The 20,827-nt window shown below is 34.2% G+C and overlaps 2 protein-coding genes across 2 annotated transcripts; one reads left to right on the top strand and one right to left on the bottom strand.

Moving 5' to 3' along the window:
• Positions 1-583: 583 nt before the first annotated feature.
• med21 (mediator complex subunit 21) lies at positions 584-5,186 on the bottom strand. The gene is made up of 4 exons (XM_048155223.1): positions 5,031-5,186; positions 3,479-3,593; positions 3,299-3,399; positions 584-1,143 (listed from the first exon to the last, which is right to left on the bottom strand). The coding sequence occupies exons 1-4, from the start codon at positions 5,070-5,072 to the stop codon at positions 964-966; spliced, it is 438 nt and encodes a 145-aa protein (XP_048011180.1). The 5' UTR covers positions 5,073-5,186; the 3' UTR covers positions 584-963.
• On the top strand, positions 5,166-20,822 carry tm7sf3 (transmembrane 7 superfamily member 3). The gene is made up of 12 exons (XM_048155222.1): positions 5,166-5,383; positions 7,961-8,115; positions 8,471-8,621; positions 9,118-9,238; positions 10,211-10,382; positions 11,122-11,299; positions 13,025-13,111; positions 14,919-14,999; positions 16,136-16,288; positions 17,142-17,239; positions 17,928-18,090; positions 19,463-20,822. Exons 1-12 carry the CDS (start codon positions 5,311-5,313, stop codon positions 19,714-19,716), a joined length of 1,686 nt encoding a protein of 561 aa, XP_048011179.1. The 5' UTR covers positions 5,166-5,310; the 3' UTR covers positions 19,717-20,822.
• The last annotated feature ends 5 nt before the right edge of the window (positions 20,823-20,827 follow it).

Here is a 20,827-nt window from a genome sequence, read left to right as displayed (position 1 = left end):
ATATTCTCGTCGCTTTATAATATTAATATTAAACCACTGTACTCACATGAACTGATTTAGATGTGATTTAGTGCATTAATGGATCTTGAGAGAGGAAATGTCATTGCTGGCTATGCAGGCCTCAATGAGCCATCAGATTTCAACAAAAATATCTTAATTTGTGTTCCGAAGATGAATGAAGGTCTTACGGGTGTGGAACGGCATGAGGGTGAGTAATTAACGACAGAATTTTCATTTTTGGGTAAACTAACCCTTTAATGTTAAAAAAAACTTGACGCCTGTTTGAGCACATTAAATTCGCTTATATGACCAGCAGATGGCAGCACTGGAACAGTAAACAAATCCTATAATTATTTAACAAACTTTCTTTACAACACCATATTAAAAGTTATTATTTCCAATTCTTGGCTAGCATATTATACATTTCAGAACCAACCAAAGCATTTGTTCATGAAATAACTTCAGCTGGTCATAGCGAAATAAAATAATCTGTTGTGTGTGCTATACATCGTTTGTATAAATTTACCGACAATGGCAACAAATTACCACATTCACAATTCACTTTGCAATGAATAACAAGCCCTTCATACAACTTTTTTTTTATTGGTTAAACACAAAGACAAAATTTCTTTCAAAACAAAACAAACAGCATCACTGCATGATCCTGGCCAGAAAAAAATATCATTAAATATACAAAAACCAACTTACCCAACCGCTGACTGTTAATTGCAGAAAAGGGCTGATGAATGCTGAACATATACTGCTATCAGGTAGAAAACAATGTCAGATGTCACATAATAAAGATGTGCAATGGGAAACAGTGGGCACTTACAGAATGAAATCAGAATCATTCTTCAGTCCAGAAACAAGCTGTACATTTAACACAAGATCTCTTGCAATTGATGAAGGATGAGTATAAAATCCCTGCTGTGTACAGACGATATAGTCCATGTTTGGTTCGGGTCATGACTCTTGGGGTGTTGGCTGACTCGGGGCACCACTGCGTGTGCGCAGCTGTGATTGGGCGATGTCTGCTAGAGCGGACTGGATCTTCTCCAGCAGCATGTCTCCTCTGTAAACCACTTCCTCCAGACGGGCCGCAGCTTCCTGGTTCTCCTCTTCCAACTGCCTCAGACTGGCAGCCTGTGAAACAAGAGGGAGGAGACAGATTAAATGACATGTAGAGAAAATGAAATGCAATATAATATACATAACTATGTTTTCAATAGTGTATAAAGACCTTGCATAATGAACTGTTATATATTTATTACCTTAGAATGAGCCATTTCTATCTATATTAGTGATTTCGAAACACCTTGATGAATCTTTAGTTCTGAATCAGTGTATTGAAGTGTGTTTTAAACTGCCAAAGTCACATGATAACTTTTTCGAAATGTTTCGAAATTTCAATGCGTCACTGCTGGAGGGTGATAATCTCTGGGAACCCATGAATCATGCGGATTCACTGAGATCGCCCACCAGCGATGAATCATTGAACAAGTGTCTATGGGTTTTCCGTGATCTCTTATCATTTTATACATTTGTAGATGTTTTAATTAGACATTAGTATAATTAAAAGGAATAATAGTAGTTAATAGTCTCTTATTGGCCTGTTTAGATAAGCCATCCATGGAAAAACTCGTCGAAAACTTGTTCATTTCAAACTCGTCGAAACACTGAATAATTTTGCGAAAAAATTGGTTTGATTGATTCAAAGCTTCATTTTTCCCCATCACTAATCTACATGCACCGCGGGTCCCATTACATGTTAAGTCGCCATTTTGCGCCACCATTTTTCTACAGTAGCCCTAAACGGACAAACTGCTCTAACAGAGCGTGTTTCATCACTATGTTGTTGTTCTTCTTCTTCGTTGCCGTTTTTAGAGGCAGCTTGCATTGTCACTACGTTGAATACGCAAGAAGTAGTAGTAGCTGTCGTCGTCTGGTTTAATACAAGCAGAGACCGTTCTTGGTTAGAAGAAGAAAGTAAGTACATTTAATAATAATTTGCTGTTCAAAAGTTTGGGATCAGTACGATTTTTCATGTTTTTAAACAAAGTCTCTTCTGCTCACCAAGGCTGCATTTATTTGATTAAAAATACAAAAACAGTAATATTGTGAAATATTATTGCAATTTAAAATAATTTTTCTATTTGAATGTATTTTAAAATACAAGTAATTAATTTCTGTGATCAAAGCTGAATTTTCAGCATCATTACTCCAGTCTTCAGTGTCACATGATCCTTGAGAAATCATTCTAATATGATGATTTGCTGCTCAAGAAACATTTATGATTATTATCAATGTTGAAAACAAGATTCTTTGAATAGAAAGTTCAAAAGAACAGCATTTTTCTGAAATAGAAAGCTTTTGTGACACTATAAATGTCTTTACTGTCACTTTTGATCAATTTAATGCAAATGTAATTTCTTTAAAAAAATAAAATTCTTATAAACTTTTGAACGGTAGTGTAATGTTACAAAAGCTTTATGTGTCAAATAAATGCTGTTCTTTTGAACTTTCTATTCATCAAAGAATCCATGAAAAAAAAAATTGTACACAATTGTTTTCAACGTTGATAATAATAAATGTTTCTTGAGCAGCAAATCATCATATTAGAATGATTTCTGAAGGATCATGTGACACTGAAGACTGGAGCAATGATGCTGAAAATTCAGCTTTGATCACAGAAATAAATTAGTTTTTAAAATATATTCATATAGAAAACAATTATTTTAAATTGTAATAATATTTCACAATATTACTGTTTTTTTGTATTTTAAATCAAATAATTGCAGCTTTGGTGAGCAGAAGAGACTTCTTTTAAAAACAGTAAAAATCTTACCGATCCTAAACTTTTCGACAGTGTGTGTATATATATATATCTATATCTATCTATCTATCTATCTATATATATATATATATATATATATATAAAATATTATATATAAGTATGATTGGTCAACTGGAGCAGTGTGTTGTGATTGGTCAAGCGCTTCGACTGTGTTAGGTAAATGTCCCGCCAATTTCAACACACTACTAACTCAACCAGGCCCCACCCCTTTATTCTGCGTATTAATTATTTAAATGAGGAATATTGAATATTGGGACGTGTTCGTTCCCGGAAGAAAACTCAAGACTACAATGGAGGCGTTTCAGGGAGTTCAGAGTTGCAGACCTTTTTTCATGCTCAAACAGCAACATTACACGTTAAAGAAAGATGAACGTGGAAAACAGCTTAGTAGACACCTTAAAAATGCTCATTGTAAAAAGTGGATAAATATGCACATAAATGTACCTGCAGCGCAGCAGTAGATTCTTCACTGGGCAACGAGTCAATCAGCACGTCAACATCTTTTGCTGTTCTTGCTATGAGTGCAGCAAACAGCTGAGCATATTCTAGAAAGACACATGACAACATGTCAGATAAACAACAAGACAATATTTTCTCACACCCATTCAGCCCTGATCTGTGCACCTTCTGTGGGGTTGGAGGGCTGGTCTTTGTTGATGGCGGTCTGGATGTTGCTGAAGGAGGCAGGAGGTGCGCACTGCTGCAGGACTCCAATCGCATTACAGAACTGATCGGCCAGCTAAAACACACACATCAGAGTGATAAATCAAACACACTGCGCATGCATACAGCCCTATATAACAATACACCTATGCATTTGCTTTATTGGGTATTTGTCTTTCCTACATAAACATGCTGAAATTTTAGCTAATATTGTGAATAATATGTAAATGTTTTTTTAAACACTTTAAAATAATGCCCCATTTAGTTAATGCATTAACTAACATTAACAATGGAAAATAAATTTTTACAGTATTTATTAATCTTTGTTTATGTTAGTTAATAAAAATATTAATTCATGTTATTTTAAGTTCACTAAATAATATGAACAATACAACTTTTGATTTTAATATCGTGTATTAGTAAATGATGGAATTACCATTAACTAACTCTAAATGTTACTTTGTTTCTTAACTATTTAGTTTTATAATATGTAAAAACAAGAAAGTACATGACAATAATATATATGAACATATGTAAAAACAAGAGTACATACTTTAAAGCACACTAACAAAAACAATACTTTGGTATATCACAAGTAAAGATAATATAAATAATATATAAATTAATTTGTTTTATAATACATACATATATATATATAAAAAATATTTAAATTATTTAATATATATATATATATATATATATATATATATATATATATATATACACACATTTTTTTAATTATGTATTTTAGGTATTATTATTCAATAACCCCAAGTGTTATTATGTTTTTTTTTATTATTATTTATTTTTATAATATGTAAAAACAAGAGACAAGAGTACATGGCAATAACATGTAAAAAAAAATATGTAAAAACAAGAGTACAAACTTTAAAGAACACTAACAAAAACAATGCTTTGGTATGTCATGAATAAAGATAATATTATATAATAACAAACTAAATAATTGTGTTTATACATATATATAATAAAACAAATTAATTTATATATATATATATATATATATATATATATATATATATATATATACACACATATACATACATACATACATACATATAAAAACAACCAATATATGTATACATTATATATGTGTGTATATATTTATTTTATATTTTTATGTATGTATTTTAGGTATGTATTGACCTCAATGTTAATTTAAAAAAAATTGCATTTTAATCCCGCTGAGTTTATAACACAGCTAGTCTTACATTTACATTATTTCCTATTAAAACATACTTTAACACAATATATATCAATATTATCAATTTAAAGTAGTAACTTCTTTCTCTACAAATTAATACGCAAACTTTAATTGTATATTCATTCACAACTGCATGCTATGCTAAAACCTTCATACGCTCCAGTATATTAATATGACCTCTTACACATAATATGATTTCATGAACCAGACTACTGAATGAATATAATTTGACGATATTTGCCGTCTTCTGCAGCTTATAAATCATGAAATAAACGATTAAAATAGTCTTACAGAGTTAACAGCATCCTGAAGCTGCGTTAGCCTGTCCGCCATGTCGGCGCGTTCTCTCCTTTTCCGTTTCCGCCGACGCGGAGTTCAAAGCGAGGTCACGTGACGCCATGCAGTCGCGCCTGCGCACTACAGGCGAAGCGCTCGTTTGACTCAAAAGTTGTTGCGTTGTAGCGCAGTGCAGGAGCTAGTCTGCGAGTGACACTTCCGTAGGCTAAATGTGAAGCTTTAATATGACTCCCGCTTGCTAGAGCGTGTTTATGGACTGGACTGATCCGTGAAAATGCCACTGAAGAGAGAATGCTTCGTTTTGCTCGTCTTGTCGTGGGTCAGTTCTGTGCGCGCGCAGGATGAGAGTGAGTAAACAAACATTGAACATCTTTATAATAACCACAGATACAAGCGTTTGCATTTAATAAAGGACATTTGGTTAGATTATGCGATAGCTGAGACATGATTTACCAACTTAATACTGATCTTCCCCTTGAATTCACCCTATTATTACTACATAATGCTACAAAAGCTAGTTTTTCTGTGGTGCATTTATGTTTTCTGAGGTCTCTCACACCCATTGACTACATGTATTCTTTATGAACTGGACTAAACTAATGTACGTGAGGTTTTGAGAGCTCAGTAAACCCCAGAAAGTGTACATGCACAGTCTGATATATGAAATAACAGGCAGAAAAATCTGGAACATTTATTAAAAATTAAGGCAATGTATGTTTGTATATGTGTTTTATGTTTTCTGTCATATGCATCACGCCTTTATGGCTTAAAGTATGAAATAGTGAGAATATGGAGCTCAAACTCGAGAAAGTTAAACACATTAAATGTATTTTTTTAGTCCCAAACTGAGCAAAAATATGCAAATTGATAAGTAAGATGAAATTCAGATATAAATCATTGAGATCTTTATAACAGTAACAGCAGACTACTTGCATAAAATGCATGCAAATATCAGTCGTCACTCTATATCTGCCAATAATATCTTAGTAAGATGAGTAAGTTTCCTCTGTAGTTTTAAAACATATAATGCAATGCAATACAATGATGATTGAGAGGTGAATAAATAAACCTTCCTCAAAAACCTGATCATATCTGAGACTCAGGTTTTTCTAAAAAATGATCAAGTAATCTTAAGTTACTTCAGTCCAGTTGAAATATTACTAACAATATAAAGGTTTTTATTACATGCACTTTATCAGATTTCACAACAAAAAGGCAAGGTGGACGTTTTTACAGTTATTTTCTTTTGCATTTTCTTTCAGTGTTTTTTTTTCTTTTCATAAACCTCGTTCCTGCTCACGATGCACAGACAACAATGAAACAGAGCAACAATCCATGAGATGCAATTTAGAAACTATTTCCACATTCCTGAAAGGGATAAAGAGAGATTCTTCCAGAGCAGTGAAGTGATTCCAGTCTTCAAGATCTCAAACAAATTCACTTACTGTTTGTTACACATTTTTGAATGTAGACGTAGAACAAATTTAACATTAAAACAAGACATTATTTGGCGGCTTTCTAACCTGTAAAGGTTTCAGGTTTTCCGTGATGTACCGCAGGTGATGTGAGTCATTATGAAATCAGATGACTTTATAATCGGGTAACATTTCACAGTTAGGCAGGAAGTCTGAGCAATCGTGACCAGTCTTTCTACACCAAATCACATAAACTGTCAAAAGCCACTTCCTCCTTCAAAGCGTTCAGCGGTGCCTCTTCTAGCAGTATTTAATTATTACATCGCTGTGTATATATACATGTATAAATGAGATATATGAATACATAAACATTTGTTAAATATTAAAATATATATATATATATACAGTACTGTTCAAAAGTTTGTAAACATTACTATTTTTAATGTTTTTGAAATAAGTCTCTTATGCTCATCAAGACTGCATTTATTTGATCAAAAATACAGAAAAAAAGTGAAACATTATTACAATTTAATATGATGTTTTTCTATTTTAATATACTTTAAAATACAATTTATTACTCCAGTCTTCAGTATCACATGATCCTTCAGAAATCATTCTAATATGCTCAGAATATAAATATTGTCTAACAATGTTAGTCTTTACTATCACTTTTTATCAATTTAACACATAAAAGTATTAAACGTATTAATCTCTTTCAAAAAAAAAGAAAGAAAAAAAATGACTTCTATTTTGAATAAATGCTGCTCTTTTGTATCTTTTTATTCATCATTGAATACTGTAAAGCATCACAGGTTATAAAAATGTAATTAATTTTTCCAGGAGCTCATTGCTTCTACCTTCAGTTAAACTGCTAACAGTGATTGTAAATTAATTGCCTAAATTATTACATTATTTGCTAACTGCATTCTAATTAATTGTAATGTTGACATGCATTCTCTGTAAAGCTGCTTTGAAACGATATGTATCGTGAAAAGCACTATACAAATAAATGTGAATTGAATTGAATTGAATAAAAATATATTAAGCAGCACAACTGTTTCCAACATTGATAAATCATCATATTAGAATGATTTCTGAATGATCATGTGACTGAAGACTGGAGTAATGATGCTGAAAATTCAGCTTTGAATCACAAGGAATAAATTACATGTTAATAAATATTCACATAGAAAACTAGCTATTTTAAATTGTAATAATATTTCACTATTTTTACTGTATTTTTGGATCAAATAAATGCAGTCTTTATGAGCAGGAGAGACTCTTTCAAAAACACTAAAAATAGTAATATGTCCAAACTATTGACCGTACTGTATATATGAATAAATAAATGTTTCTTAAATATTAAAAAAGTACTTAACATTAAAAAAAACATTTTTTTTTATTTTATCGTAAGAAAAAATATGTTATTGTAAAAATGTGCCTTTATTATAATATTGGCAACAACAAAACAGGTGCTGATACAAACGCGTTCTTGTATGTGTTTTGCAGACCGTGTGGTGTTTTCTTTGGGAACCTTCCAGAATGTGAGTGTCCCAGAGAACGGGACAGTTCAAGCTGTCGTTTCCCGTATTCCTGCTAACGTTTCCTTCATAACACTGCAGTTTCACACACAACGCAGCAATATTACACTCTCATACTTTCAGGTAAGATATCACACACACACACACAAGACTGTAATGCACTGACATACAAGAGTAAGAAACACACACCGCTGCTGCCCGAGTTGCATGGGGGTTGACTGAGCAAGACATCATGTGAGAGTTTAATCACAAGCTCTGATCTCAACTCTCTCTCACACACACACACACACACACACACACACACACACACACACACACACACACACGCCTCCATGCATTCTATTCATAATGTCAGCAGTCATGCAGCTGTACACAAGTTCAGACACATAGTTAAAGTCAACATGAAATGCTGTTTACTTCCATACATAGAGTGCATTTTTATATACAGTATAAGTGTGTTTTTTTGTGTATTGGTTAGGTCCTTGTTTATGGTTTCTCGGTCACGGGACGGGATGCTGGTCTGTTGTCCACCCTGATACCGAGCCAGACCACTCTCTCCTGGTTCCTGAAGACACCAGATGGGAGCAGCACAGCAGGAATCGGTGTGATTCTGCCATACAGCAGCGCTGGTTAGAGACCTAACACTTCACCTGCATGTCACAACACAAACGCTCTCATTAAAGGATTACTTCACTTCAGGATTTCCTAATAAATTACTCACCCCCATGTCATTCAAGATGTTCATGTCTTTCTTTCTTCAGTTGAAAAGAAATGAAGGTTTTTGAGGAAAACATTCCAGGATTTTTCTCCATATAGTGGACTTCACTGGGGTTCAACGGGTTGAAGGTCCAAATGTCAGTTTCAGTGCAGCTTCAAAGAGCTCTACATGATCCCAGACGAGGAATAAGGGTCTTATCTAGAGAAACGATCAGCCATTTTCTAAAAAAATTAGCCATTTTCCTCAAAAACCTTAATTTCTTTTCGACTGAAGAAAGAAAGACATAAACATCTTGAATGACATGGGGGTGAGTAAATTATCAGGAAATTTTATTTCTGAAGTGAACTAATCCTTTTACATACTATTGGCTGGAATAAAGAATATTTAGTGTGTCTTGTTGTGTGCAGATCCCGTTCCAGGAGCTTGTAATCAGGAGTTTGCGCTGGAGATTGATCCAAACATCTACCTGCAATACAACTTGTTTGAGACCACCATTACCTTTGCACCTGCTAACATCGGATATGGAAGGTGAGAGAAATTTAATAAAGTCATGGACTTGTCAGGGCATTTTAAAGGGTCATGAAACCCTCTGTTTCAGCACAAATTAGTTGAAAATTTTTGAATTGCATGCTGCAATTCACCACTGCATGCAACAAAATGAACAAAAATATTACACATTGGTTTTTAAGCAAGTTTTAAGTTCATTACACAAATACATGCATATCCTGTGAGAACTATAATGTAATGCACTTTTGCATTTTTAATAACTTTTAAGACTGTTATATTGTGGTGTTTGATCTGTTATATTCGTGAGCTCTAAAGATGGATGGATCACGTTTGTGTCAAAGACTCTGGAACTATGGAAGAGGGTTTATTTCACGCAGAAACTCTTACAAAGCGAAAACTCACTGCATCTACTGTATGTGATTTCAGTTTTAAACCTCTATCACATTCGGCCATGAATAATTAAGAGAAACACGACAGTCTCATGAATAATAATGAGACCGTCGAGTCATCAATGTGAGAAGAACTTAGCGAGAACTTATTTCTAGAAGAAGAAAATAGTGAAGCAAAATCTCAAAATTAACCAGCTTTCTACTACAATTCAAATCAATGGATGCTGTCATCTTCTGTGATGTGCAACACCTGTTAAAGTTGCCATGAAACAGAAGTTGCGCAAGTCTTTTCTTCTCTATTGTGACGTATATCCAAGTGAAATGGCTTCTGGAACAAGAACAAATGTAGGGCGGGGCTTGATTTTGTCTGTGGGGAATTGATTGGCTGGTTGTGGTTTGCTATTGGCTGATCTCATGTGAGTGACAGGTTGCCCCGCCCTCGTCATCAGAGAAGAGAAGAGATGCTGCAAGAGGGAGAGGAAGTTATTCTGATTCAAGATTACGTGGAACATGAATTTAAACAAATAATGTGCACGGATGAATCATTATAATAAATACTGCAATATTCTGTGCAAAAAAAATCTAACATGTTTTTTTTTTTCAGAGGGGAAGTTCCTCCAGCGTGTGACAAGGACACGGGCTCCAGTACTCGATGGCGTCTGGTTTATGAGGTGTACCAGTACTTCCTGCCGGAAGGTGACCTATCAGAGCAGAGTCTGATCAGCAGTATGGAGAGAGTGGCCAATGTGCAGAACGTGCGGGACAACAGCAGAAAAGTGTGTGAAATCTCTCTCTGCCCTTCCTTTGAACTTTCTGGTGTTTGTTGTTTTGTTTTAGTGTTTGTTTCAGAACCTGGTGCATTTTTTTCTCTTAGTTTGGCTTGTTTATTCATATACAAATATGCCAGTCAAATGTTTTAAACATTGATAATAATCATAAATGTTTCTTGAGCAGCAAATCAGCATATTAGAATGATTTCTGAAGGATCATGTGACACTGAAGACTGATGCTGAAAATTCAGCTTTGATCACAGGAATAAATTACATTCTACAATATATTCACATAGAAAGCAGCTGTTTCAAATTACAATAATATTTCACAATTTTTACTATATTTTTGATATAAAACAATGCAGACTTGGTGAGCAGAAGAGACTTGTTTTGTTACATTGTAACAGTTTAAGTCCATGTTTTGGAGCAAAGCTAATGATCTACAGGTGTGAAAACTCTTAGTTTATCATTTATATTATTTATTTAATTGTAACACTTTACAATAAGCTTAACATTAGTTCACTACATTAGCTAACATGAACTAACAAACAACATTTACTAAAACATTTTAAAGATGAATATCTGTTAACATTCGTTTAAGCACTGTGAACTAACATGTCAGTTATTAACCTTCATTAAGTGAATGTGAATGTATTAACTCATTGTTATTTAATGCATTATGTATAATGTTAACAAATGAGAAGTGTTACTGGTTAGTTTATTCAACTCTTTTCTGTTCTTTCAGGTGATGTCTTTAACCTCTCATGACCGGACGCAGTTCTCCTTCAACTCTTTGCCCGGTCAAGGTGTGATTTTCTCAGTGATTGTGAGAGACCCGTTGCTCAACACTTCGGCGTCTTACATCCCCGTTCACACCTACGCCTGCAGCTTCAACTCCACGCTGGACGGATGCAGCGATTTAGGTTAGAAGACAAACGACTGCCTGCTGAGATTCGCTGTAGATTCATGCTTAATTATTTTATTCATAAATTAAGAAATTCCTTTAGTTTGTGAGGTCAGCTCCTTCAGCTGCAACTGTTACATCCTACTTGAAAACATTAGCTTTTGAATAGATTCTGTGACAGGTTTATGACTGGGTATTTAAATGTGTTTTTATTTATTTATTGGTATTTTTTATTTTTTCCTATTTATATATTGAATGTTTGAGTATACATTATTAAAGGTGCTTTAGAATGGAAAATTGTATTTACCTTGGGATAGTAAGGGTAATAATAAGAGTTCTGTACATGGAAATGACATACAGTGAGCCACAAACACCATTGTTTCCTCCTTCATATGTAAATCTCGTTCATGCAAAAGACCACAGAAAAAAGGGTGAATCCCAACATAACACAGACTGTTACATATCAGTCTTGTGAAATGGCCATCCTATGGCACCTTTAACACAGAAGGTGTGTAGGCACCTATTGTAATCATTGGCGTTCTTGTTCTTCCTCCTCTCTGGTAGTCTATGGCAGCCCATAGAACCCTTTGCGGAAAAGTTTTGAAATTTGGCACACAGATAGAGGACAATCTGAACTGTCACCATAGCAAATTTGGAGTCTCTACCTCAATCTCTCTAGCGCCACCAACTGTCCAAATTTGCACTCACGCTTATGCTGATAACTTTTGAACCATAAGGGCTAGAAACAAAATTTCCCTCTGATTCCTTGGCTTAAAACAATTAAATTGCTATGATATCATGAGAACTTTTCCACCATTTTGAATTTTCCGAAAAAGCTACTTTTAGGAACTCCTCCTAGGCCATTGCTCCAATTTTCACTAAAATTGAACCATGATGCTTCAGACCATGCCAACAAAAAGTTACGGAATTCAAGTCGATTTGTTACACGTTTTTCGAAAAACATGCAACCAAATTTTATGTAGCGCTTGGGAAAATAGACATAAGGATGTATCTCCTCAAAGCTTTATCATATTCGGACCAAACTTGGTCCATTTTGAATTTTGTAGTAAAATGCTGTATTTTATAAACACATTAGCGTATCATTATGAAAGTCTGTATGGGTCTTCTGCACCTAACGGTACTCAAACAAAAGTTTTGGGGCTGCGCCACCTTGTGGTCAAGAGTTATACTGAAATTTACATAAATGCTAACAACTTTTGAATAAATTAGTGTATGGTCTTAATAGATTCCTTAGGTCATGCTGAGAACATAAATACCAATTTTGCCATAGTTGGATGAACTTCTTGTCTGCCATTTTGTTTTTCTTTAAAAACATACTTTTTCAAACTCTTCCTAGACCGTTGGTCTGATTTTCACCAGAATCGAATCATATCCTCTTCAGACCTTGCTGGCAAAAAGTTATGGATTTCACGTTGATAGATTAAATTGTTTTTGCATATTGCAGCAACATATTTGAGGCATGATGCCAAAACGACTCTACAGACTGTATATCTGCAGTGTTGGCTTATTGACACCATGGCATGCCTCATTGTGTCTTCTTTGTGCTTGGCCCCTTAATTGCTGCTTGCAGCTATATTTTAACTTGATTAATGTATACTTATTGCTTTTATTGTGAAGCTCTGTTGTTTTTAAATGTGCTACAAAAAAGGTTATTGATTGAATGATGATTTCATATTCATGTGTTTTGGTGTAATTATGTGGTATTATACTCTCATTTTGGCAGGGAGAGCTTCCACTAAAGTGTTTTTCACTTTGATGGGTTTGGCTGGGCTGTTTGTGTGTTTTGTGGGCCATCGGTTCTTCAAATGTGGTGAGTGATGTTTTTCTTTCTTTTCTTAGAAACAGATCTATTAATATCTGTCGATCTACTAAAGATACCCAAGTGTTTTCGTTCTGTGGTCTTTGCCACAGATTTGACGTGTCAAAGTTTGACAGATATCATAGTTACTAATATATAGTATAGTTACTGAACACTCAAATGGATGGCATGTTTTTAAAGGGATCACATGATGCATCATTTCTCCACTTGCAATGTTAGTCAAAGCTTCTTTCACAACAAACAGTCCATTCAGAGTTTTATGACCATTTCAACACTCTCTCCATTGGTGAAGATAAAAAATAATTTAATGCTTTAAATGAGCTGTATGTGCAGTTTAGTTTCATTAAATGGTCTTTTTTGTAAGCTTCAAACTCTTAGAATATTTGATTTCTCATTATATGTCTCTGTTAGCAAGACTCTTATACCAGTTTACCAGCTTCATTTACATGCAACCAGTAATTAGTTTTAGTTTATTTTAGTAAATCATGCACACAGTATAATTAGTTCCCTTGTTTTATTAAATCATGCCTCACAATATAATAATTCAGTCCCTCGTTTTACTAAATAATGTGCACAATATAATAATTTGATCCTTCGTTTTACTAAATAATGCGCACAATATAATAATTCGGTCATTCGTTTTACTAAATGCGCACAATATAATAATTCAGTCCCTCGTTTTACTAAATAATGCGCACAATGTAATAATTCGGTCATTCGTTTTACTAAATGCGCACAATATAATAATTCAGTCCCTCATTTTACTAAATAATGCGCACAATATAATAATTCGGTCCTTCGTTTTACTAAATAATGCGCACAATATAATAATTCAGTCCCTCGTTTTACTAAATAATGCACACAATATAATAATTCGGTCCTTCGTTTTACTTAATAATGTGCACAATATAATAATTCCGTCATTCGTTATACTAAATAATGCGCACAATATAATAATTCCGTCGTTCGTTATACTAAATAATGCGCACAATATAATAATTCGGTCCTTCGTTTTACTAAATAATGCACACAATATAATAATTCAGTCCCTAGTTTTACTAAATAATGTGCACAATATAATAATTCAGTCCCTCGTTTTACTAAATAATGCACACAATATAATAATTCAGTCCCTCGTTTTACTAAATAATGCACACAATATAATAATTCAGTCCCTCGTTTTACTAAATAATGTGCACAATATAATTCGGTCCTTCGTTTGATTAAATGCGTACAATAAAATAATTCGGTCCTTCGTTTTACTAAATCATGCGCACAATATAATAATTCGGTCCTTCGTTTTACTAAATCGTGGCCATGTAATAATTGTTTTCCCCTTGTTTTAGTTAAATTTAAATGAGGGAATGAATTTGTACAACGTGGCCATTTACTAAATCGAGGGAGCAAATTATAATATGTGCATGATTTAGTAAAATGAGGGAATGAATTACTAAATTGTGCACGCAATTTACTAAAAGGAGAGTAGAAATTTTTAATTTGTGGCCATGATTTTTTAGATAATTTTTTTTTTTCCCGCATGTCATGTGAAATAAAAATGAAATGAAAAAAATGATATAGACATATTTAAATGATAAAACAACACACAACAAAATTGCTAAAACTTAAAAATTACAATGAAACTGAAAAATATGTAAATAAAAACTAATTCAAAATCTTAATAAAATCTATGAGTATTTCAATGATACTAAAATAACACTGATTCAGACTGATGAAAATAAGTGCATGTAAACACTTGTAATGTAACCAGTAAAAAATGTCAATTTCTGTGTCTTTTCAGAGCTGTTCTGCATGGGCTTCGGCTTTATGGCATTTCTCTTCTTCATCCTGATCACCAGAACCACAATGCTGGTATACGACAGTAAGTCGTTACACACGTACTGAATCACTGTAGAATTAGAGCCTTTAGTATGAGGTTTCTGATCATCTCTTACATCTGTGCTCATATTCAGAGTTTCATGTGATTCTGGATGATTTGCAGTGAGGTCATGTCTACATATCTATAAATAGTTTCTGGAGACAACCGTTTTTCCAGTGTTTTTCGAGTTTAGTATGACTGAACCTGGCTACACAAACTGTTTCACCTGCAGTGAATGTCATTAGTCATCTCAGAGGATTGAGGTTATTGTTCTGCGTAACTCTCTGAAGAATTAGAGTCATGCTGCCGCAGCTGAAGTCATGTGCCATGGATTTCAAATGGAGCTGTTAAACGAGTCTTTCTCTATCAAATGCATTGCGTGTGAAGGATGTTTGTCAGCTGTTTGTGTTTGCAGGGCAGGCATTGCTGAAATGAGGAAGAACATTTTTAAAATAATTTTTGGTTCTCTGAGATAGTTGTAGGTGCTTTCTGATTAATCAGATAATTTTAATTAGCTCAAGTTTGTATGCAAAATACTTTTAATAAGTTGAGACACAAGGCAAAGCCATTGTTTTTTCATGCACTGTTCAATTTTGGTGTAGTTTTCTCCCATAGCATGTCTTCTTTCAGACTAGTGGAAAGAAAACATCCAAAATACACTTAAGTGTTGATTTTATCACGTCTGTAGATTTTATTATCAGTACATCTCTTTAAAGGTCACGAGTTTTGAGTCAGAAATTTCCACTTCAGCAGCTTTACATACGCCAAACTTTACAGCTTTATTACCATCTATATTCTGATTTTATTCTATAAAATCAGAATATAGAATCAGAATATGTTGACTGTATTTTCTGATCGATCCATGCATGAATCAAGTTAAAAAGACATGCAAAATTACTCTAATATATCAATAAAATGAAACTAATTTTGAACCCGGCTTTATCCAATGTTCAGGTTTGTTATGGAAATGTATGCAAATTAGATATAGTATCATTTGCATATTTAAATATATAAAACTATTGTCTTAATGCACTGGGATTAATCAACTGGTGAAAGTATTGTTATATCTATTAGTTAAAATGTTACCCTGTTTACCTCAAGCATCTAGCAGCTTGTTGACAATGAACGTCTCTCCGCAGTCCGATTGGCTCTGACAGCGCTGATGGGCGTGGTCGGGGGCGTGGCCCTGGTGATGAGCTGGTGGCGGTTTGGTTCAGTCATGGCCTGCGTGTTGGTGGTCGGACTCATTCTTGGATTTCTCGTCTCCTCTATCGCCTTTTTCACTCCACTTGGTAAGAAATCACGTTCAAAACCTTCAGTTATCCTGTTTCATACAGTTAAAACATACTAAAACCTGCCCACCTTAATAAAGTAAAACAAAATCACACACTAAACATATGCATTCACTTATAGTAATTACATTATATTTATACCACATTAAAACAGTCCTTCCTGTTATTTTAGTTTTATTAATATTTTGAATTGGCATTTATTTTTACGTTTTTAGTTTTCATGTTAATTTTAGTTACATTTTTATTAATTTCAATATAATTTTATTATGTAATTTTATTAGTGTTGTTTTTTTTTAAAATATTTCTATTTAGGTTAATTTATTTTTATCACCGTTTTAGATTTAGCTTTTATTTATTTCCAGTCTCCAAAAAGTTATTTCAGTTTATTGCCAAGGCAACAGGTCTAATTTTCATTTAGTTTAAGTTTTTCAACTAATATTTATTTATTTATTTTATTTTAGCTTTATTTCAGTTAACAAAAATGTTAATGATAATAAACCTGCTACCACTTTAAACATACATTTAATGTCTGAAAAAAGCATATTTATGATAGCACAACCAAACAACAAAATGCAAATACTTTTTTGAGTTTCAAACATAATTATATAACCATAAAAAGTAAGTTATGCTGTGGGGAGAACATGCATTAAATGCTTTAAACAGCACATACATCTGTCAAAGCACCTGACAGGGAAAGCCGCAGTACTTGTTTGAAGCACTTAATGGAACGCAATGGAAATAATGCAATGAAATGCACTCTTCCTGCAGCAGCTTTAATTCAAATTTGCCTGCTGATAATGTTTAATATTAGTTGTTTATTAAGTTTTACTTCTCTCTTTCTTTTTCCCTCCAGGTGACCTTCCTATATTTCATAATGATGCTGTGTTCTGGGTGGTGTTTTCTTGCATAATGGTGGTTGTTCCTTTGTTCTTCATCAGGTGGCCTAGAGAGGTGAGATTTTTGTTTTTCAAAACTTCTTGTTTTTAACTTCTTTCAAAAACAAAAATTTAAATGTATTTAATCAAAAATACAGTAAAAATTGTGAAATATTATTACAATTTGAAGTAGCCGTTTTCTCGTCAAATAATAATTGATCAGCAAATCAGCATATTAGAATGATTTCTGAAGGATCATGTGACACTGAAGACTGGAGTAATGATGCTGAAAATTCAGCTTTGATCACAGGAATAAATTACATTCTACAATATTTTCACATAGAAAACAGCTGTTTTAAATTACAATAATATTTCACAATTTTTACTGTATTTTTGATATAAAAAATGCAGACTTTGTGAGCAGAAGAGACTTGTTTTGTTACATTGTAACAGTTTAAGTCCATGTTTTGGAACAAAGCTAATGATCTACAGGTGTGAAAACTCTTAGTTTATCATTTATATTATTTATTTAATAATAAATTATATTTTAAAATATATTCACATAGAAAACAGTTAATATAAACTGTAATAATATTTCACAATTTTACTGTATTTTTGATAAAATAAATGCAGCCTTGGTGAGCAAGACTGAAAAATCAAAAACACTGAAAATGTGTAATTTATTCCAGACCGGTAGTGTATATTTATTAAGTTAATATCCGACACCCAAACAACATGAACCCACGTTTATCTGTATGTTTCAGGGCAATATAGTTACATGTGGAGTGGTTGGTGCATATACGGTTGTCCTGGCCGTCAACGCCTACACCTACACCAGTCTGTCCTACATCACGCTGGACGTCCTGAAACGCTTCCTCAACAACAACTTCAGCCGAGCGTTTATCTCGGTTCCGCTGCAGGATATCGGTAGGTCGCTCAAACATATTGATGTATGGATCCTTTTTAGAAAGTGATTCCACAGTCATTTATAACACTATACTTTTTACCTCAACCGGTTAACACTGCTGTTTGAGTGTTCGTAACACAAATGCTGAGCGAGAAATGGCTAATCTTTTTCTCTACATACAGATTGTTTCAAAGCAGCTTCACAGTGATAAACAGGAAAATATTGATCAATGATGCTAGCTGAAACCCTATTGTAATTGTTAAAATTTCCAAGGATCAGCTTTCAAATTGTATTGCTGGAATCTTTGGCTCAAGATGGACAAAATGCATGCCTGAGATTTGCTTGTTGTTCTGGCGAAATTTTTTTTTTTTTTTTTTTTTAGCATTTTGGATTTTTTGAAAAACCTACTTTTGCAAATTAGTCCTAGGTTTTTGGCCCGATCGGAACCAAACCAGTGCAGCAAGATTCTCTGGAGTCTGATTGTCAATAATTATTGTAAAAAAAGTTATAATTTCGATTCAGGGCCACCAAAACGTTCGAAGTGGGCGGAGCCACTTTTACTAAAATAGCTATAACTCGTGAACGGAATGAGATATTTTCACCAAACTTGGTATACTTATGTAAGAGCTCATTCTGTGATCATGTGAAAAAGGACATGACGACTGGCCACTTGGTGGCGCTATAACAGAAAAAAAAACATATAAATGGCTATAACTACTTTACCGTTAGTCCTATCGACTTGAAAATTGGTATGCAGTATCTTTTGTCTGAGGTGCCATGATTGTCTATGAGGACATTGACTCATCTGAAAAAACATGTCCGCCATCGGCCAATGAAAATGAAACTCATGAACTCATGGCCTTAGAGGCCTGTGAGAAATTCAAAAGAAAATGGCCACTGTGGGCTTTGTCACGTTTTTCTTGTGCATAAAGGATAGTGTATTGTGTGATTTTTCGCACACACACCCACGACATTCTTACCACATGGTAGAACTCCTCATCTGAGCAACTTTGCCTCTAGGACCGCCACTGTCCATCGAATCATTTGTTAAATATCGGAGATTATTACAAAAACCAACTTTGGCAAACTAGTTCAAGGTTTTTGGCTCAACCTCAATAACTGTTAAAAAGCTTTAAAAACTATGGTAAATTGCCTGTGTTGGCTATAAATGGTCTTTTCCATATATGATCGAGATGGTGACAGGCTTGCTAATTAAAAGACTATACCTTTTTATGCATGTGCTTAAATGCCTTAAAGCATTTGAACCCCGATGATTGCTGCTCGCAGCTATATTTTGATTTGCTATTGGGGCAAATGGAAATGCAAATAATATATATTTGTTGTAGTTTTTTTCACCACTATAAAAGTTTGTCATGTCTGATGTTTCTCCAGATTTCATCCTGATCACCGTGTGGGTCGTTCTGGGGGTTTCGGGAATCGTCCTGCAGCTGTATCGGGAGAAGTCACGGCCGTTTTTCCCGCCGAGCCCGTACGTGATGTGGAAGCAAGAACGAGAGCGCCGGAAAACCAACGTTCTGGATCCCAGCCACCACAAGCCGTCTTTGTCCACCCGAATCCTCGGACGTATTCGCCAGCTCACGCGGCGCACGGAACCGGCCGGTGAAACCACACCTCTCCTGTTTTAACCCTTGACTTCTGACTTGACGTCAGTTCACTGTTAGTCCTTCCAGTTGCTCGAACTTTTGGAGAAAACTTACATTAGGATTGTGCTCGATTTTAAGAGCCTGACACAGTTTGATTGAGGTCACATGACCTGTGGAGAAACACGCAGCATTAATGGTGCGAGACTGACCTTGTGTGTGTGTGTGTTTTTGTATGTTCCCAGCAGTGCTTGATCCCATTGCTGCTCTCTGACCGGATTTAGTCATGTTAAGCAATTGACCTCTACTATATACAGAAGCTGCCACTGCCTGATTTTAGATGCATTTTAGCAGCTTAGAGGAAACATTAAACTTGGTAGACATGTCACATGTTCAGGCCTGTCCAGTGGAGATTTTTTTAAACTTTTTTTTTATTGTGTCTAATTAGTATAGGATCTCAGCACAATGTGCCTGTCCGAATGAGTAAGGATTTTTTAAGACATGCAATTTGTTTTTCATGTTCATCATTGAAATGAATGTATAACACGCTGCGACTGCAGACCGAATTAACAGGTATTCATTAGTAGCCACTGTAAGCCTCTACGGCTGATGTTTGTGTGTGTCTAAATGTCTAAATCCCCGCGGGTCCTCGCAGAGGTTTGGAGTTGATGATGGAAATAATGAGCTTATTTTGACCGAGTTCCTGTGGGAATGTGACTGCTACACTTGATAATGAGGATTTAAAATGCAGATTTGAGTGTAAGAGGAATATTGAGAATCTGTTTAAAAGTTTGTTCTTTCAGTCAACAGAGATGCTCTTTATCTGTGCTTTATACCTGAATATGTAGCTCTTGGAGATACAAGCCCAAGTTCATTGTTTTCTCTCTCTGACTCCAGTATCAGTAATTTTGCATTACATGGGCATATGAGCATATTCATTAATTTCTGATATCCTCTCAGGGTTTCTTCATGTGATCTTTGTGTCTCTCACAGAAGCAAACTAATCATCTTATTTTTCTAAAGCATCTAAAACATTCAGTAAAGACTTTACATGTTGAAACTGTTTTTACGTGGTAGCAGTATGTATTTTTTGTTTTGTATAAAATTGTTTAATAATTAAATGTTTAATAAAGTTGTAAATTGTGCCACAATACCT

The sequence above is a fragment of the Megalobrama amblycephala genome, linkage group LG14 (genome assembly GCF_018812025.1).
Source record: "Megalobrama amblycephala isolate DHTTF-2021 linkage group LG14, ASM1881202v1, whole genome shotgun sequence".
Taxonomy (NCBI): domain Eukaryota; kingdom Metazoa; phylum Chordata; class Actinopteri; order Cypriniformes; family Xenocyprididae; genus Megalobrama; species Megalobrama amblycephala.
The sequence above is the reverse complement of the archived record's forward strand: the minus strand, read 5'-3'. Positions and strand labels throughout refer to the sequence as shown.